Here is a 20186-nt window from a genome sequence, read left to right on the forward strand (position 1 = left end):
AGCTGCTCAGGGCAACTCCCCGCTCGCCACGTTTTACTAACGCAAAGAACGTCTTACCCCCAAATATTTTCTAGTTCCTGTCAATGGCCCACTGTTAATATTACTCTGTTGGTGTGGATTCAAATAAATTCCAGATAGTGAATAATTTGGAATAATTTGATAGTGAATATTTCCTGGAATCAGTTTCCTTATAACACGGTTTCTCCAGATCATGAAAACAGAATTCAACCTGTGGGGCTGCTACCTACCTTACCTACTTTCTTTTTAAAAATTCTACTTTGTTACTGAAGACTCGTTACCACAGAATGCTGTCTTGGTTCCAGGCATGCAACATGTGATCTGATGATGCCACACGCCACCTGTTGCTCACAGGTGGCCACACACGTCATTGCAGGACTACGGGCTACCCTCCCTGGGGGGCTACCCTCCCTGGGCCGCAGTCTTTAGCCCCTGGACTTACTTATCTCACAACTGCAAATCTTAATCTCCTTTATCTATTTCACCCATCTTCCCCCACCCTCTCCCTCCAGCAACCTCCAGTTTGTTCTCTGTATTTAAGAATCTATTTATTTGCTCGTTTTGCTTTTTAGATTCCACACACAAGTGAAATCTCTGTCTGACTTATGTCACTAAACATAATGCCCTGTTAAGTCCATCTATGTTGTCACAAACAGCAAGATTTCCTTCTTTTTAATGGCCAAGTAATATTCCACCGTGTGTATTTACGACATCATCCTTATCCACTCATTCATGGGTGGACGCTTGGGCTGCTCCCACATCCTGGCCCTTCTAAATAATGCTGCAAAAAACACAGGGACACACCTATCTTTTTTACTTAGAATTTTCGTTTGGAGTAAATGCCAGTAGTGTGATTACTGGGTCATATGGTATTACTAGCTATTTACTTTTTCTATTTCCATCTTTAATTTTTGAGGGACTTTCATTCACCACCTTTCTTTCTAGCAACTACTAAAGAGAAACAGCCTGTTGTCTCCTGCCCAGAAGGTGGGGACATGCAGACACGCTGGCTGCAGACTCACGTCCCAACAGGCAGGGCTGGCTGGCAAAGGGGGTGTGACTTTTTGGGGATGGAAACAGAACAGGTGCCACAAAACTAAATCTTAGGACAGGCTGGTCCCCCTTTCTTCTCCATATCCTTAGGTTAACAAAACTGCAAAGAGCCACTAAAACATGGAGCTAAGGAATGGACTGAGAAAAAAGAGAGGGAAAGCGAAGTTCCTCAGAATCTAGCGAGACAGAGGGAGAAATAGGCCCAAACTGATAACAAAAAGCTGCAAGTATTTGTCAAACTCTCTCCTTTTGCTTATTTTTTTGAGGGAGAGTGCTCACAAGAGTGGAGGGCAGTGGGGGAGTTGGGAGGGAAGGAGAGAGGGAGAGGGGGAGAAGGGGAGAGACAGGGAAGGATGGGGAGGGAGAGAGGGAGGGAAAGAGGGAGAGAGAGAGAGGGGGAGAGGGAGAGGGAGAGAGAGAGAGAGAGAGAGAGAGAGAGAGAGAGAATGAATGAATCCCAAGCAGGCTCCACATCTAGCACAGAGCCCAACGAGGGGCTCGATCTAATGACAGTGAGAACGTGACCCGAACCAAAATCAAGTTGGCCGCTTAACCAAATCAGCCACCCAGATGTCCCTAAAATCTTTCATTCTAAACATCTCCAAATTTCCTGGTCAGAAAAAGTCACGAATGTTACCAAACTACCTTCCCCAAGTTAAAAACTCTCCTTCCCCACGGTCGCCCCCAACACATACTACTCAAAAGAGGTCTTGAAAGAGGAAAGATGTGATAAAAGTGTTTGCCTGAAAATGCTTTTAAAGTAATTTTCTTGCAACTTTATGTCCTTTTCCTTAATGTGGGGGCCAGGGCCCGTGAACTCTCCAAAATACATGCAAAGTTATACATTTTTCTGGGGAAAGAGTCCACAGCTTTTATTAGACTCTCAAAGGTCTTTTGGTCAATCAAAAAAGCTTAAGGGGGCACCTGGCAGGCTCAGTTGGTGGAGCTGCGGGTCTCGATCTCAGGGGTGTGAGTTCAACCCCAAGTAGAGATTACTTAAAAAAAAAAAAAAAAAAAAAAAGTTGAAAAAACAAGGTTAAGAAACACTGATGTTGTATGTTCACAACACCCTTCTCCTTGGATTGCTAATCCACTGTGTCATTCAGGAATATTACATCCAAGACAGAGACTGGTCCTTTCTGTTCTACAGCTAAGACATGTGATTCCTGAATGTAGTCCTTAGCTGTGGTAGAATTCCATAAATACCAAGGATTGACAGAGGCGATCAAGGAATGAGACCCTGTCAGCACTCCCCAAAGACGAAAGCCACTCCTATGAATTCTACACTCTGACCAGGAAGAGTGAAGTCACCTCCTGAACCCCTAGCCCTGAGCGTCCATTGTTCTTGATCTTGGGTGTCTCGGGTGAGGGTAAGAGACAGGATTTGTACAGGAAGAGGAGGAGAAAGCCTTCGGGGTGGACGTGGTCACCTTTGTAGGAGATGATGCCGTCACAGATCTCTTTGAAGATCTGGGCAAGGCGGGCTGCCCGCGCCACCTCAATGTTCTCCTCAGCTGCTGCCAGCCGTCGCGTTCGAACAGATCGTGCTGTCTGCAGGGCGGAGAACTGGGTCATGAAGACATCTGCAAGGGTCAAGTGAAAATCAGTTCCCCCACAGATTCTTGCCGTTTGCTCTATTGTCCTTGAAGTGGTCAGATAGATTAGTGATCACGAAGTTCTTTGTCCCCTTCTTAAAGAATGTCAGGAAACACGAGTTAGAGGGGCCTGATCTCAGTGGCCAAATGCTGTACAGAACAGCAGCTGCAAACTCTCTGCTTCAAAATGGGTCTGTGTTTGAACGCTGGCTGCCCTACTTCCTAGCTGTGTGATTTTGGGTGAGTTACTCGCACTCTGTGTCTCAGCTTCTTGACTGCAACGTGGGAATAGTGGTAGGGCTTCCCTCATGAGAGAACTGTGCAGACTGAGATAGCGCTCTTAGCGTGTTTAGCTCAGGGCTTGACCCGTAACAAAGCCTCGGGAAGTAATTACTATTATCAGAAGATCTGACCTAAGTGGGACGTAAGTTCAGAGAACTGATGCCAATCAAATTATTGACAGGATAGAAGGCAAATTTCTAAATCTGTCTCGTTCCCCCACACACCATGCATAATGGGTCTACTTTTTGAGGGACAGAAAGAAAGACTCAAAGGGGAGCGTGAGCTTTTGAACGGTATTTCTACCTAGGAAGGGTGCTTGGAGAGGCCAGTTTCTCTGTTTTCAGTCTCTTCTGGATGACAGACCTGAACTCAGGAGTGCTGTTAGGTTATTCGCTCAAGAAGCATAAAGGAATCTCAAGGTCTGTGTGTAGAACGCTCATCTGAACGTGGGGGAAAGTCTTCAAGTTCACACTGCTGTCACCGTCTCCCGCGCTCGGCGTCACTATGTGCTGTGTGCAAGTTATTCTCCGGGCAGGAAGGGAGACAGAAGACCCACTGCCTATCACAAGTCTGGGAACGCTCAGGCTGCGGGCAAGTGTCTGGGAAGCTGGTGAGGGGGTGTCTTCCTATCCCCCAGGGCACAGACTCGTGGCTGAGATTGACGGGTGATTGATTGTGGACTGATGCTCGTATGTTGGGGTCTTAACTTTTTTGGTGTAGACTGAAAAGAATCTTTGAATACAACGCTGGAGAGGAGCTGCAGGGATTCCTCTGCGACCGTGTCACGGGACGAACAGGCCTTACCGGACTTGATGTTCCCGTCATCTCGGCAGACGCTGTTCCAGCGCGTACACAGCGATGCTGAGTGAACATCCCCGCTGGCGGGCTTTACCTCCTCCTGTTTCTGCCGGATCTTCTCCCAGTTCCGGACCAAGAACACATGATGCTTTAACACGAAATTCCTGTAAGCAAGGAAGGAAGTTCCTTTATTCATTTAATAAGCATTTATTACATGTCTACTCTATATAAGCCACTATTAAGATGATATAAATGAATAATTATCAGCTAATCCAGCTATTATAAAAATAATTATATATGGGGACACATAATTCAGTTTTGCATCCTGGCTTTTTTTCCCCCATATAAAACATTCATATAAGAAAATATATATATTTTTAAAGTAGGCTTAATGCCCAGTGCGTGCCCAACATGGGGCTTGAACTCATGACACGGAGATCAAGACCTGAGCTGAGATCAAGAGTTGGACGCTTAACCGAATGAACCACCCAGGTGTCCCAAAACATTCCCCTGTATTATTTACAAGTATCTCGCGAAATACCACCGAAAAGCTGCAAAACTTCTATCAATTGCCTGACAGCCTGACTGGAAGGCAGAGATTTACAAAGTGCGTGCACAAATTCTAAATGAAGCCGCCAAAATGCAGCATGGGCTCAGGATTCGCTGTTACAGGGAGAACTGGACTGGGGGGTAAAGGCAGGCATTTACAACAGACACACCAGGCAGAATGTGTTAGGTGAAGTGCCTCCACGTAGACCTCGAAGTTTGGACGAGTCAGGTGTATCTTGAAGAGCTTTGTGAAGGCATCAGTAGATGCCTGGGTTCCACGTCTGAAAATTACGGTTTAAGTGGTCTGACGGTGGCCCGGGCGGCACGAATCTCCAAAGCTCCCTGGGCTAATATGCGGCCAAAGCAGAAAACCACCTGACTGGATCATCTCTGTTTTACTGAGGTTTAAAATTTCTATGACTTTAAGTGATACAGGATGAAAGGGGCTAAAATTACAGTAAAGTTATAAACAAGGATGAACTTTCTAAGATACTGGAGCGTACGGTCACAGAAGACGCAGAATACGTCCCAGGACAATTTGAAACCCAGGACGTACATATTTCCTTGGCTTCCTTCTGACACGGACAAACCTCCCCTGAATACAGGGAAGAGCGTAAATGACCCTAAAGACCCTTTTCACTGCTCTATTACTGTATCAACAAAGCAGGGAACCTTGACCTTTTCTGTGCCGTGGTTCCTCGGGCAGGCTGGTGAAGCCCATGTGACCCTTCTCTGAACAAAGTTTTATTTTTATTTTATTTTATTTTTTAATTTTTTTTTTTTAATTTTTTTTTTTTAACGTTTATTTATTTTTGGGACAGAGAGAGACAGAGCATGAATGGGGGAGGGGCAGAGAGAGAGGGAGACACGGAATCGGAAACAGGCTCCAGGCTCTGAGCCATCAGCCCAGAGCCTGACGCGGGGCTCGAACTCCCGGACCGCGAGATCGTGACCTGGCTGAAGTCGGACGCTTAACCGACTGCGCCACCCAGGCGCCCCTGAACAAAGTTTTAAAGTATTTAAACATTTCAAATTAATAAGCAGTTTTTAATGTGTAACACACAGGATTAAACGGAAACCAAATAGTCAGTTTTCAGAATATTGAAAAACCCCTGAAATTGTGATACGGAAATAAACGTTCCTTTTTCCCCACATGACAAGATCCAGTGGTAGGTTTCACCGGCGCAGCAACCTCGAGGGAGAGAGCACGTAAACGACACTTTGACATGTCCGTGACAACTGGGACAAGCGATGAAAATGTGAACGTTAAGTCGTGGAAGCTGTGACTACTACACGCACTGTTTGCCTACCATCATATTTGACGGAAATGCTCAATTTCAGTTAGAAATTCGGAAAAATAGAGACAATCCCCCCCCACCCCAAATTTACATATCCTGACTCCCGGCTGGAGACCTCGTGCACAAAAGAAATGATTTAACCACACTGATGTTTCTTAATTTTCTAAATCGACAAGCAAATCACACAAAGGTAAGAAAAGCTCCTTTTTACCTTTCTCGATTAGACATCGGCTTCATTTGTAACTGGGGGGTCAACCTTGTGGGAGCGTTGATGTTTTCACTGGGCTCTTCGGAGAGGTGGCCTCTCTAAAGTGGATCAGATGCGGGAAGGGAAGGACCGATGAGAAATCCCCTCGCAGAATGTTAGAGCCGCTGTAAGAGGCTGCCCCTCTGCCGGCCCCTCTTCCCGCCAGTAAGCGCGTCTAAGCAGTTGTTCGGGGAGAGAGCCAGGAGATCATGACTCACCCTTTTCTTCAGCTTGTGCTTAGACTTCCTCTTCTCCTTTGACCGTCCAGACTTCTTGTGAGTGGCCACAGGCTGGCTGCTTTTGCTGCTGGTGAGCCCGTTCATGCGCTGACTCTTGCCCCCGATGATCCCTCGACACTTCTCAAAGCCACACTTGCACAGTTGCTTTGAAAGGAAAGAGAAGAGAACTCTCGGCTGCCAGTTCACTTACAAGTTCAAACAGAAGTCCTGAGCACCTGGGCACCCAACAGTGTGAATCAGGACATTTTCATACAGAGGAAAATAACTGAGGAGAAACTTAATGTGTTTCCATGGAAAGGAAAGATTAAAATTTGGGAAAACTTCTTCACTAGGCAAGAACTGACCGAGGACCAAACACGACCGGGCAGTCTCTTTCTAGTTCCGAGACCAGGGAGAGCCGGCAAGGGGGTCGGTGAGTGGGGTGAGAACCACCGTCTCCAATTCACTTCACAGCGGCCGTAAGTCAATGCCGTCTACAGAAGGCGGTGTCGGGGATGGCGCTGTGAGGACGCTCAACCTCCCTCTTGATGGACTCGTGATGCTCACCTGCTTTTCAACGTTAAAGGAATGGAAGTTGTAATCGTAGGTGAGCTCGGTACCAGCTGGCATGTCTTTAAGAGCATACAGTCCGATCCGGTACACTCCATTGACAGACCTAGAGAAAAGGACAGGGTTAAAGGCAGAGAGCCTTTGTTTTCTTTTTTAGAGTTTATTTCTTTATTTTGAGAGAAAGACAGCAGAGTGGGGGAGTGGCAGAGAGAGAAGCCCAAGCAGGCTCTGCTGGGTCAGCGCAGAGCCTACTGTGGGGGCTCGAACCCCACAAAGCTGCAAGATCATGACCTGAGCCGGAACCAAGAGTTGAGACACTTAACGGACTGAGCCACCCAGGTGCCCCTGAAGGTAGAGATTCTTAATACCTTGCCTAAACCCTAGAAAAACGGGTATGCTGATTTCAAATGTGCCTTTGTTTCTGTGTCCAATTACCCAGGTTTCCTGGCCAGACTCTGCAGTATAATATCTCGCTTCCATTCTGTCCAGCCTGTGTAACACTGCCAGATTAATAGTCCTCAGTCAGCTTTCTGGAAAACACGGACCATGCTGTCAGTGAGAATAGGTCTTAACGTTTCCTGCTTGATATTCAAAGTCCCTCTAAAACATGGTGTAGGTCTACTTATTAAGTAAATTATTTCTTTTTTTTTTTTTAATTTTTTTTTTCAACGTTTATTTATTTTTGGGACAGAGAGAGACAGAGACAGAGCGTGAGTGGGGAAGGGGCAGAGAGAGAGGGAGACACAGAATTGGAAACAGGCTCCAGGCTCTGAGCCATCAGCCCAGAGCCTGACGCGGGGCTCGAACTCCCGGACCGCGAGATCGTGACCTGGCTGAAGTCGGACGCTTAACTGACTGCGCCACCCAGGCGCCCCAAGTAAATTATTTCTTATGGTTAATCTGTAAAACTTATAGTTCCTACTGATCTCCAGCTTTCTCACCTGTACAGGAGTCACTCTTTGGTTCTATTCTATGTAACTTACTAATGATCTACCATGTACTATTCTAGATGCTTTATGTAATAATCATAGCTATCACTTGAGCGATTGTTAAATTAATTACAACATCTTGCTGTACTTATTTAATCCTCCCAACAACAGTATTAAAAACGCACTATTATTAGGGGTGCCTGGGTGGCTCAGTCGGTTGGGCGTCCGACTTCAGCTCAGGTCATGGTCTCACGGTTCGTGAGTTCGAGCCCTGCGTCTGGCTCTGTGCTGACAACTCGGAGCCTGGAGCCTGGTTCCGATTCTGTGTCTCCCTCTCTCTCTGCCCCTTCCCCACTCACGCTCTGTCTCTGTCTCTCTCAAAACTAAATAAACATTAAAAAAAATTTTTTTTAAAAGACACTATTATTAGACAGTATTATGGCCCCCATTTTCTAAATGAGGAAGCTGAGGCAGAGAGGTTAAGTAACTTATCGGAAGTCACACAGCTAATAACCGAGGGAATCGAATTGTTTTATTTATTTATTTATTTATTTATTTATTTATTTATTTATTTGGAGAGGTTAAGTAACTTATCGGAAGTCACACAGCTAATAACCGAGGGAATCGAATTGTTTTTATTTATTTATTTATTTATTTATTTATTTATTTATTTATTTATTTTATTTAGAGGAACACAAACAGGGGAGGAGCAGAGACAGACAGGGAGAGAGAGAATCCCAAGCAGGCTCTGCACTGTCAATGTGGAGCCAGATGCGGGGCTCAAACTCACGAACCTCGAGATCTTGACCTGAGCTGAAGTTGGATGCTTAACCAACTGGTCACCCAGGTATCCCGAAAGTTTATTTTTTAATTTTTGTTATTTTCAAAAATAATTTTTTTAATGTTTATTTTTGAGAGAGAGAGACAGATGGACAGAGTGTGAGCAGGGGAGGGACAGAGAGGGAGACACAGAATCTGAAGCAGACTCCAGGCTCTGAGCTGTCAGCACAGAGCCCGATGTGAGGCTCGAACTCATGAACTTCGAGATTATAATCTGAGCTGAAATCGGATGCTTAACTGACTGAGTGACCCAGGCACCCCCAAAATTTTTTTAAAAGTAATTTCTATACCGGACATGGGACTTGAACTCACAACCCCAAGATCAACACGCACATGTGCAGGCTCTTCTGACTGAGCCAGCCAGATGCCCCTATAAATACTGCTGAATTTTATCAAATGTTTTTTTCTGTTGCTCCTGTTGGGATGATACATGATTTTTTGCCTTTATTCTGTTAACGTAGTTAAGTTACACTGATTGTGAATGTTCAACCAGCCAACCAACCTCTCATTCCTGGAGTAAACCCCACACAGTCGTGATGTATTGACCTTCTTATATACTGCTAGCGCTGATTTGCTAAAATTTTATTTTTTTTGCTAACATTTAAATCAGGATTTTTGTGTCTGTGTTCATGGGAGATACTGGCCTATATTTTTTCTCTTTTAACATTGTTATTAGGTTTTGGATGAAGGTTATACTAGCCTTATGAAGTACAAGAGTTTATAGGATATCGGTAGTAGAGACATTATTTCTTCTTTAAGAATATATAAGAATCAGGGGCACCTGGGTGGCTCGGTCGGTTAAGCATCCGACTTTGGTCCAGGTCATGATCTCATGGTCTGTGAATTCAAGCCCCGCGTCAGGCTCTGTGCTGGCAGCCCTGAGCCTGGAGCCTGCTTCAGATTCTGTGTCTCCCTCTTTCTCTCTGCCCCTCCCCCACTTGTGCTCTGTCTCTACCTCTCAAAAATAAATAAATGTTAAAAAAAAAAAAAGAATATATAAGAATCATCAATGAAGATATTTGAGCCTGAAGCTCTTTTGTCAGCAACTGTTAATTATATACCCAATTTCTCATAGACATTCAGACTTTTTATCTATTCTGGTGTCGTTTTGGTAAGGTGTGCTTTTTCAAGGAATTTGTTCATTTAACTTTCCCAATAGAAAAAAACTGTTCAGGAAAATGGATAAACTAGCTGTGGTATACTTATATATAGGAACACTAGCCCAGAATAAAAATCAACAGAACACTGATGTAGTGAACACAGGTACACTGTAAAAACACTATTCTAACTGAAAGAAGCCAGACACAGACTACATACATATGCAGTTCTGCAACAGGCTCTAGGCAAGATGAATCTGGTGACAGAAACCACATCACTGTTTGCCTCTGAGATGGCGAGATTCTAAGGAGGTAGAAAGGAACTTTCTGAAACAATGGAAATGTTCTATATGTCGGTAAGGATGTGGCTTGTGTGGGTGTCCACGTCTGTAAAAACGGGTGGTGATTTACGTTTAAGATCTGTGTCTCGGTGGCGCCTGGGTGGCTCAGTCGGTTAAGTGTCAGACTTCAGCCCAAATCATGATTTCATGGCTCATGGTGTCGAGCCCTGTGTCAGGTTCTGTGCTGACAGCTCAGAGCCTGGAGCCTGCTTCAGATTCTGTGTCTCCCTCTCTCTCTGGCCCTACCCCACTCACTCTCTCTGAAAAACAAATACTAAGAAAAAAATCTGTCTCTACGTAATATGTAAATTTAAAAATTTACAAAAATAGAAAGCTGTTGAAACTATCATCTTTTAAAAAGTTGTGTTGAAACACACATAAGATAAAAAGTGGTGTTAAGTACATCCACATTGTTGTAGAGCCATCACCACTAACCACGCTCATGGCTCTTTTCGTCTTGTAAAACTGGAACACCCCACGTGTAACAACCTGCTACCCTCCCACCGCTCACCACTATTCCACCATCTGCGATGCTGACGACTCTGAGCGCCTCATGCGGGTGGAATTGTACAGTGTTTGTCTTTTGTGCCTGGCTTTTTTAACTCGGCATAATGACGTCAAGGTCCATATCCACGACGTAGGATATTGTGCATTTTCCTTCCTTTGTAAAGCCGAATGATAATTCCGTCATACGTATGCACCACATTTTGCTGGCCCAGCATCCCCCGAGGGACACTTGGGGTGCTTCCACAGTTTACCGCCTATGAACAATGCTGCTGTGGATACGAAGGTGCAGACACATCTTCCAAACACTGCTTCCAATCCTGCGTAAACAGCCGGAGGCGGAACTGCTGGGCCATAGGGTAATTCTGTTTTTAATTGTTTGAGTTTCCCCAAGTGGAAATACTACTTATATCCCCACAGGCTGCAAAAGGATACCAACTGATCTACATCCTCATCAACGCTTGTTTTCTGTTATTCTGACGCAGCGACACGATAGGCGTCAGGTGGCGCTCTTAAGGATTCGTGCTCTTGGACACCTTTTCCTATGCTTATTGACCATTTGTTTCTTTTCTTTGGAGGAATGTCTCTTCAAGTCCTTTGCCCTAAATATACTATGTCTTTCCTTAAACATATATACCTATGATAAAACTTAACTTATAGATTAGCACAGTAAAAGATTAATAACAAATAAGTAATAATAAAATACAATTATAGCAATATACTCTAATGAAAGTTAACTGAATGTGGTCTCTTTCTCCCTCTATCTTATTTTATTCTTCCTTTCTTTGTGATGATGTGAGATGATGAAATGCTTACGTGATGGGATAAAGTGAAGTGGATGATAGAGGCGTTGTCACATAGTGTTAGGTTACTACTGACCTTCTGACCATATGTCAGAGAGAGGGTCATCCGCATCTAGACCAAGGCTGACCACTGGTAACTGACACTAAGCAAAGTGAAACTGCGGATAAGGAGGGACTACTGTATTATGTTCAGGTAGTTTTCCTTTATGCCTATTTTATTTTTAAAAAAAATGTTTATTTTGAGAGAGAGTGCAAGCAGGGGAAGGGCACAGAGCAAGGTAGCGAGAGAATCCCATGCAGGCTCCACGCTGTCAGTGAAGAGCCTGACGTGGGGTTTGAAGCCACAAACCGTGAGATCATGACCTGAGGTGAAATCAAGAGACGGAGGCTTAACTGACTGAGCCGTCCAGGCGCCCTTTTAGTGCTTTTATTATTACGGGGTGTTGAAATCTGTCAAAAGCTTTTTTTGCATCAATTGAAAGGATTTTTTTTTCTCCTTTCATTTTATTGATGTGGCCTATCACACTTTCTCTTACGTTGAACTCTTATGATTCTCTTATGTTGAACCATTCTTGCATTCCAAGAATAGATCCCACTTGGTCAGGGCATACAATCCTTTTAATATGCTGCTAAATCCTGCTTGCCAGCATTTTGTTGAGGACTCGTGCATCAATGTTCACAAAACATACTGGCTTGGTTTGTAGTTTTCTTTTGGGGTCTTTGTCTGGCTTTGGTATCAGGACTATGCTGGCCTCACAGAGTGAGTTAGGAAGCGTTTCCTTCTCTTCAATTTTTTGGAAAAGTTTGAGGATTGGCATTAGTCTGGAAGAATTCATCAGTGAAACCATCAGTTCTAGGGCTTTTCTTTGTTGAGAGATTTTTGATTACGGATTTGATTACGCATAACATTACGGATTACCAGTTACAGGTTTATTCAGATTTTTTTGTCTCTTCATGATTTTAGTCTTGGTAGGTTTTGTGTTTCAAGAAACCTGTCCATTTCAATGAGGTAATCCAATTTTTTGGCATACAACTGTTCATAGCGTTCTCTTACAATCCTTAGTATCTCTGTAGAATTGGTGGTGACCCCACTTCCATTTCTGAATTTTGTGAGTCCTCTTTTATTCTGAGTCCATCCAGCAAACGCTTGTTGACTTTATCTTTTTGAAGAAGCAATTTTTGGTTTTACTGATTTTCCTTTCTGTTTTTCCTATACTCTATTTCTCTCTACTCTGATGTTCATGATTTCCTTCCTTCTGCTAGCTTTGGGTTTAGTTTGTTCTTTTTCTCGTTCCTTAAGTGGTAAAGTTGGGTTGTTGACGTGAGATCTTTTTTATTTGTAATGTGAACATTTATGCCTACAAACTTTCCACTCAGCATTGCCTCTGCTGTGTCCTGTAAGTTTAGGTGTGCCGTGTTATTTTAATTCATCTCCAAGTACAGTAAAACCTTGGCTTGCAAGCATAATTTGTTCTGGAAACATGCTTGTAATCCAAAGCACTCATGTATCAAGCGAATTTCCAGAACCATTGGCTCAGTTGTGATCATGTGACATTGGGCATCACGTACTACTCGTATTGCAAGACGTTGCTTGTTTATCAAGATAAAATGCATTAGAAACGTTTGCTCATCAGGGTGACTGGGTGGCTTGGTTGGTTAAGTGTCCAACTTCGGCTCAGGTCACGATCTCAGTTTGTGGGTTCAAGCCCAGTGTCGGGCTCTCTGCTCTCAGCACAGAGCCCGCCTCAGATCCTCTGTCCCCCTCATGCTCTCAAAAATAAACATTAAAAAAAATCTGCTCATCCTGTGGACCACTCGCAGATTTGCAATCCAAGGTTTTACTGTACTTTCTTTCTTCTTTCCTTCCATCTTTCTAACAGAGAGGGTGGGGGGAGACACCCACGCAGAGGAAGAGAGAGAGGGAGACACAGAATCTTAAGCAGTCTGCACGCCCACTGCAGAGTTGGCGGGAGAGGGAGGGGCTCGCTCTTACGCCCCTGAGATCATGACCTGAGCTGAAACCAAGTAAGACCCTTAACCAATTAAGCCACCCCGGCGTCCCAGGTGTGTAAATCTTTGTAACGGTTTTATCTTCTTGTTGTACAAAATCTTTTATTAGTACACAATGTGTTTCTCTGTCTCTTGTAACCATTTTTGGTTTCAAGTCCATTTTGTGTAGCTGCTGTTGCGCTGTTTGGGTTACTATTTGTATGAAATACCTTTTTTGATCTTTTCACGTCCAGCCTGTTTGTTTTTGGATCTAAAGTTGAGTCTCCTGTAGACAGCATGTAGTTGGATCATGTGTTACCTATTCTGATCGTTTTTAAACTGAGAAAAAACTGACACACATATTAGTTTCAGGTGTACAACATGATTCAATAAAGGTACATATTGCAAACTGATCACCACAGTAATTCTATTTAACATCCATCCCCACACTCAATTACAAAGTGTTTTCTTGTGCTCAAGCTCTATTCTGTTAGCAAGCTTCCATTAATCCATCAGTGAATACTGGGGTTATTTCAATGTCTCTACTATGTAAACAAGGCTCCTATGAACATGGGGGTGCAAGTATCTTTTTGAGTCTGTGTTTTTGTTTCCTTCGGATAAATACCCAGAAGTGGAATGTGGGATCATATGGTAGTTCTATTTTTAATTTATTTTTTCTTAAGCAGGCTCCATGTCCAACGTGGGGCTAGAATTCATGGCCCCGAGATCAAGAGTCACATGCTGTGTACCAACTGAACCAGCCAGGCAGCCCGATTTTTAATTTTTTGAGAAAAGTTTATATTGTTTTTTTTTTTAAGGTTTTATTTATTTTGAGAGAGAGGGAGGGGCAGAGAGCGAGGGAAAGAGAGAGAGTCCCAGGCAAGGCTCCATGCTGCCAACACAGGGCCCGATGAGGTGGGGCCTGAGCCCACGAAATGTCAGACCATGACCTGAGCTGAGATCAAGAGCTGGACACTTACCCTGAGCCACCCAGGCGCCCACCATACTGTTTTCCACAGTGGCTGGGCCAACTCACATTCCCACCTACAGTGCACAAGGGTCACTTTACTCCTCCTCCTCACCAACACTTGCTATTTCTTGTCTTTTTCACGATGGCTGTTCTAACAGGCACGAGGTGCTATCTCCTTGTGGTTCTGACTTGTGTTTCCCTGACAATTAAGGATGTTGAGCCCCTTTTTCATGCACCTGTTGGACATCTGCATGTCTTCTTTGGAAAGATGTCCATTCAGACCATTTGCCCTTTTTCAACTGGACTGCTTCGTTGCTACCGAGGTGTAAGAGTTCTTTGTATGTATTTTAGATATTAACCACCTACCAAATATATGAATTGCGCTACTTTCCCCCACTCTGTGGGGTGCTTTATTTTGTTGATGGTTTCCTTCGTGTAGAGTTCGTTGTGGTCCCACTTGCTCATTTCTGCTTTTGTTGCCCTTTGCTTCTGGTGTCAAACCCAAAAAGTCCTCCCTGAGACTGATGTCGAGGAGCTCATCCCGATTACTTCTGGGAATTTTATAGTTTCAGGTATTAACTTTAAGTTCTCAAGACATCCCGACTGGACTTTTGTGTGTGGTGTAAGACAGGCATCCAGTTTCATTCTTTCATATGTGGCTGTCCAGTTTTCCCAACACAACTTACTGAACAGACCGCCCGCTCCCTACCTTGGCCTTAAATTGGTCACATGAATGCAGCTTTATCTCTGAGCGCTCTGTTGTACTACATCCATTTCTATCTGTTTTATGCCAATACCATACTCTTTTGATTATTATAGCATTGTAACAGTTGGGAATCATGAAGTGGTAAGCCTCCAGCCTTATTCTTCTTTCTCGATTCGTTTCACTATTTGGGGTATTGGGATTCTTTGTTCTATTTCCCCGAAATTTGCCATTGAAGTTTTGATTTTAATTGCACTGAGTTTGTAGACTGCTTTTGGCAGTGTGGACATTTTAACATTAATTCTTCCATTCCATGAGCATATGATATCGTCCATTTATTTGTGCCTTCTACAATTTTTTCATTACTGAATCATTAAGGGTTTCAGTGTACGTGCTTTTTACTTCCTTGGTTAAATTTACTCTTAGGTATTTCATTTTTTATGCCACTGTTGAAAATGGGAGGATCGTTTTCTTAATTTTTCTGATAGGTCATTATTAGAGTATGGAAATTCAACTGAATTGCATATTTTGATTCTGAATTCTGCAACTTAAACTTCATCGATCAGTTCTAACACTTTTTTCAGGTTTTCTGTATACAATGTCATGTCATCTACAGATGGAGACAGTTCTACTTCTTCCTTCCCAATTTGTATGTATTTTATTTCTTTTTCTTGCCTAACTGCTCTGGCTAGTACTTCCAGTACTATGTTGAATAAAAGTGGTAAGAGTGTTTTCTGATCTGTTTTTGTTTAATGTTTGTTTATTTTTGAGGTGGGGGGCACAGAGAGAGGGAGGGAGACAGCAGACCTGAAGTGGGCTCTGAGCTGACAGCAGAGAGAGTGATGTGGGGCTCAAACTCACGAACCGTGAAATCACGACCTGACCCAAAGTCAGATGCTTAACCAACGGAGCCACCCAAGCACCCCGAGTGTTTTCTGATCTTAAGAGTAAAAGCTTTCCGACTTTCACTACTGAGTATGATATTAGCCGTGGGCTTGTTGTATGTAGCCTTTATTATGTTGACGTATGTTCTCTCATGCCCACTTGGTTCAAAGAGGGAGGCACAGAATCCAAAGCAGGCTCCAGGCTCTGAGCTGTCAGCACAGAGCCCGATGTGGGGCTGGAACTCATGAGCTGTGAGATCATGACCTGAGCCGAAGTCAGATGCTTAACCAATGGCCACCCAGGTGCCCCTCATCCCCACTTTGTTTAAAGTTTTAATCATAAATGGATGTTGAATTCCACTCTGTCACTTGATTGGAGAGTGTAAGCCATCCGCTTTTTTTTTTTTCTTTAAGGTTTTAAGTAATCTCTATACCCAACATGGGGCTCAAACCCACAACTCTGAAATGAAGAGTTGTATACTCCACCAGGTGAACCAACCAGGTGCCCCAGGCCTCCCAAAATTTCTGATAAGAAACCTGCATATCATCTTATTGAGGATCCCTTGTATGTGATGATGTGCTTGTCTAATGCTGCTTTCATGATGTGCTCTTTATCTTTTCAAAGTCTGTTTATGTTTCTTGCTGTGAGTCTCTTTTAAGTTCTTCTTACTTGGAGCTCGGTGAGCTTTGTGGTTGTTTGTGTTCATGCCCTCCATCAAATGTAGGAAGTTTACAAGCATTATTTTTTTCAAATATTCTCTCCGCCTCTTTCTCTTTGCTACTTCTGGGACACCCACGATGCACAGGTTGGTCTGCTGGATGGTGTCCCAGAGGTAGCCTAGGGTCTGTTCTCTTTCCTTCTATCTTTTCTCTTTCTGTTCTTCAGGCTTGGAGAATTTCCATTGTCATATCTTGAAGTTCACGGATTCTTTCTTTAGTCTGCTCAAATCTGCCTTTGAATCCCTCTAGTGGATTTTTCATTTCAATTATGGTCCTTTAGGCTTTCTATCTCTTTGGTATTTCCATTTTGTTCACACATCATTTTCACAAATTTGTCCACATCATCCCTTAGTTCTTTGAGCATCTCTGGGCATTTGTTTTGAGGTCATTGTCTAATGTAGTCTCAATTGAGTCTTTTTTAGGGAAAAATTATTTTGAATTATTTTTTTTCCTTTGAATGGGCCACGGTTTTCTGTTTCTTTGTATTCCTTGTGATTTGTCCTTGAACACTGCAAGTTTGAACGTAATAATGTGGTACATCTGGAAATAAGATTCTCCCTCCTTTCCCAGTGTTTACATATCCGAACCTTTAATTTCTAGCTCCCAAGCGGAAGAAAAGTGAAAAATGAAGGGGAAGAAAATAGGGCCTTTCAAGTCTCTCGGTAGTCACTTCAGGTGGAGGAAGAGGGGCTTACAACAATGGTGGAGGACAGGGATCCCCGGCGTTTGGAGGACAGGGTCCTCTTTACCCAGCCTGGCTTCTGCCATCTGTGAGCAAGCTGTTCCCAGCAACGCCTACGTAGCCGCCTGCCGTGTGGCTGGGGGTAGAGGATGGGTGGTTGCTACTGTTCTAAGTTGAAATTGACCAAAAGGAACCACAGCTTGCCATCTCAGCCTTCCCCTAGTAGCTGCAAGCTTTCAACAGGCTCCAGAGTTCCAAAATTATTACGTTAGACATATTCTGCCCGTGTAATTATCTAAGAGGTAATTTTTTTCCTTTTCAGTTAGATTCTAGTCTATTTTACTAATTTTTGTTTCTCACTGTGACAAATCCAGTGGGCTTGTAATAAATATGCTGAGCAAACTCACAGGAGAACCATGTGACACAGCGCCCGGCACACAGTGAGCAGTCAGTATGTGTCGGGTATTACCGCTGTAGCATCGTATGTACTGTTGTGGTTTCCTGGGGGGTAGTTAGGATGAAGTGAGGAAACAGCAGCAGCTTACTCTCTGCCGGGAGGAGACGGTGTAACGGGATCGCCGGAGGTCTTGTGCCGGCTGACCCACGCTGCAGCAAGATCCCTCTAGTGATACCCTCGTGTCTCCCGCGCTGCTGGCCTCTTGGCTTCACCAGCCCCTGCTTTCTTACCATTTCTGCATCTCACAGTTGGGATCGCAGCTGTGGTTGATGAATCGGGCCTCATTCCCCATGCGGTAACTGTCGATCACCATCCCGCTATCCAGGTTCAGGCAGTAGTGGTCGCTGTGATTATGATACTGCTCAATCATCCTGTTCCTGAAGAGGAGAGGAAGAATCGAAAGCCAATTAATGATTAAGTTGAAAGTAAATTGGAAATCTTCCATTTTCCATTCTCATCTGGTCTCTTTGCCATTTTCCTGGGGCGTCCCCACTAATCACTGTACCTGAACTCTTGCTCGCTGACAACCTCCCCCAGGTACTCGATGATGAACTGCCCGGCTTTTAGGGGTTCTTTGGTTCGGATTCCCCAACCTTTTTCCTCAGCTCGAAATCGTTCTAGACACTGCACCCACTCATGCCTCTGTATCCTCTGGTTACAGCACTGCTCACCACAGGGACAAGTGTTGGGGGAACATTCAGCAAAGATCATTCTAGAAAGAAGAGAGAGAACTGCATGTCAAATAATATTACATATGCCTTCAGGGACCCATTTTTCTTTTATAGGAACTCTTAAAAGGAATACACGAAATTTTTAATTTTAACAAGGTTGGATTGGTTAACAAGGTACTAATACATAACTCCAAAACTTAATAATACTGAAAATTACCAAGTCAAGTTATAAACACCGGATGGATTAAACTAACTGTCCACTAAGCATCCTGGGTAAACACAGTATCATATTTAGCTCTGTACTAAGAATAAAACCACAGACCATAGAGGAATTAATAATTTCCAGATTACATAGCATTTTTGTTTTGAAGCAGCTCATGGGTATGTACAGATTTTGTTTTCTTTTTAAATTGTGGCAAAATCACACATAAACTGCACCCTGTAAATATTTTTAAGCATACAGTTCAGTACATTTGCATTGTCGTTGTTTTATAAGAATTTTATATTTTGTTAGTGTAAATGACATTCCCATACTGGAAATAACATTTCCAGTCTATATACTAGCTGAACCTATAACCACTAGTGAATTAACAAGCCAAAATTTCTGAACACAGTAGACAAAGTTGTTGTGTACCTGTCTTCTCACTGCTTTTCGCTTTTACAGTTCTAGATCTTTCACAGAAGTGATTTAGTTTTGGTATAGGGTTTGAAATCCCAGTGAGACTACTGAACAGGATTAAAACAAGGGATGATTAAGAATATAATGGTAGATCGAAATATCACATATTTTATATAATGTACACACACACACACACACACACACACACACACCTTACAAATCTCGTAAAAAAAAAACCATGTAACATTGTATAATCTGTCACAGTCTTTCTTCAAATAAACATTACCCCCATCTAAAGAGCAAAGACAGCACAGTGTTGTCACAGAAATGAGCAGTTAAGAGTACCCACTGGGCTGGTCCTCAAGGTCTGACCATCAGCTTAGCCTGTGAAAGGCACTGGCTTATTGTCTAATTCACCACCTTTATGCTTTCTTCTGATGAATTCTTCGCTGCATGAATACTACTAGACACCCCTCCTGAAAACGCCTCCTTGATTTTATGTGCCTTCTTGATTGCTCACAAACCAAGGTTTTACCATATTTACTAGGGAAAATGTTACTGAGATTATAAACAGTGTTGGACACGTTCTTGACTGTTTACTTGAACTGATGATAAAAACTCATTACTTGCTTTTAAAAATAGTCCTGAAACACCTGGGTGGCTCAGTTAGTTAAACTTCGGCTCAGGTCACGATCACAGCTCGTGAGTTCGGTCCCCATGTCAGGCTCTGTGCTCAGAGCTCAGAGCCTGGAGCCTGCTTCGGATTCTGTCTCCCTCTCTCTGCCCCTCCCCCACTCATGCTCGCTCGCTCTCTTTCTCTCTCTCTCTCTCTCTCTCTAATAAATAAAAACATTAAAAAATAAATAAAAATAAAAATAAAAAGTCCTGAATCTAGTTTTCTGTGGATATATGAACCTTAACATAGACACAAAATTGAACCTTACAGATCCTTTGAGATTTCCCCTGAAATATTTACAAAACCGAGAACCCAAAGACAGGAAAGACATTTTAGGTTGCTCCATTTAAGTAAATCTTTATGTGGGTTACTTTTAAATACATAAAGAAGCACCCACTGAATACTACATTTTAATTTTTATTAAATACAGAATAAATAAATAAATACATTTGTATTTAAATGTATGCATTTATCACATCATTCATTAGATGCATGCATATGTAGGAACCATATTCTCCTGATATAAAGTTGGCAGCATTGTATCTGAGGTTTTTGTTTGTTTGCTTGTTTTTGAAGAAAGACAACACGGTGTTGAGGATAAATGTGACACCCATACCAACAAAAATGACCCAAGACAACCAATGTGATTATGTAAAGGTAAATATTTGGATTC

At 43.1% G+C, this 20186-nt stretch overlaps 1 protein-coding gene across 10 annotated transcripts in view; it reads right to left on the reverse strand.

Moving 5' to 3' along the window:
- ASH1L (ASH1 like histone lysine methyltransferase) overlaps positions 1-20186 on the reverse strand; it is a 196958-nt gene that overhangs the window by 12371 nt on the left and 164401 nt on the right. For all 10 annotated transcript variants that reach the window (XM_086693033.1, XM_086693032.1, XM_086693030.1 and 7 more), the window contains 7 exons: positions 18053-18259; positions 17778-17924; positions 6626-6734; positions 6059-6223; positions 5805-5899; positions 3753-3910; positions 2502-2654 (listed from right to left, as the gene is read on the reverse strand). In XM_086693033.1, coding sequence (XP_086549159.1) covers positions 2502-2654; positions 3753-3910; positions 5805-5899; positions 6059-6223; positions 6626-6734; positions 17778-17924; positions 18053-18259 — 1034 coding nt within the window. The remainder of the gene's footprint in view (positions 1-2501; positions 2655-3752; positions 3911-5804; positions 5900-6058; positions 6224-6625; positions 6735-17777; positions 17925-18052; positions 18260-20186) is intronic.

The sequence above is a fragment of the Puma concolor genome, chromosome E4 (genome assembly GCF_028749965.1).
Source record: "Puma concolor isolate L17-30 chromosome E4, mPumCon1.1.hap2, whole genome shotgun sequence".
In the NCBI taxonomy this organism is placed as follows: domain Eukaryota; kingdom Metazoa; phylum Chordata; class Mammalia; order Carnivora; family Felidae; genus Puma; species Puma concolor.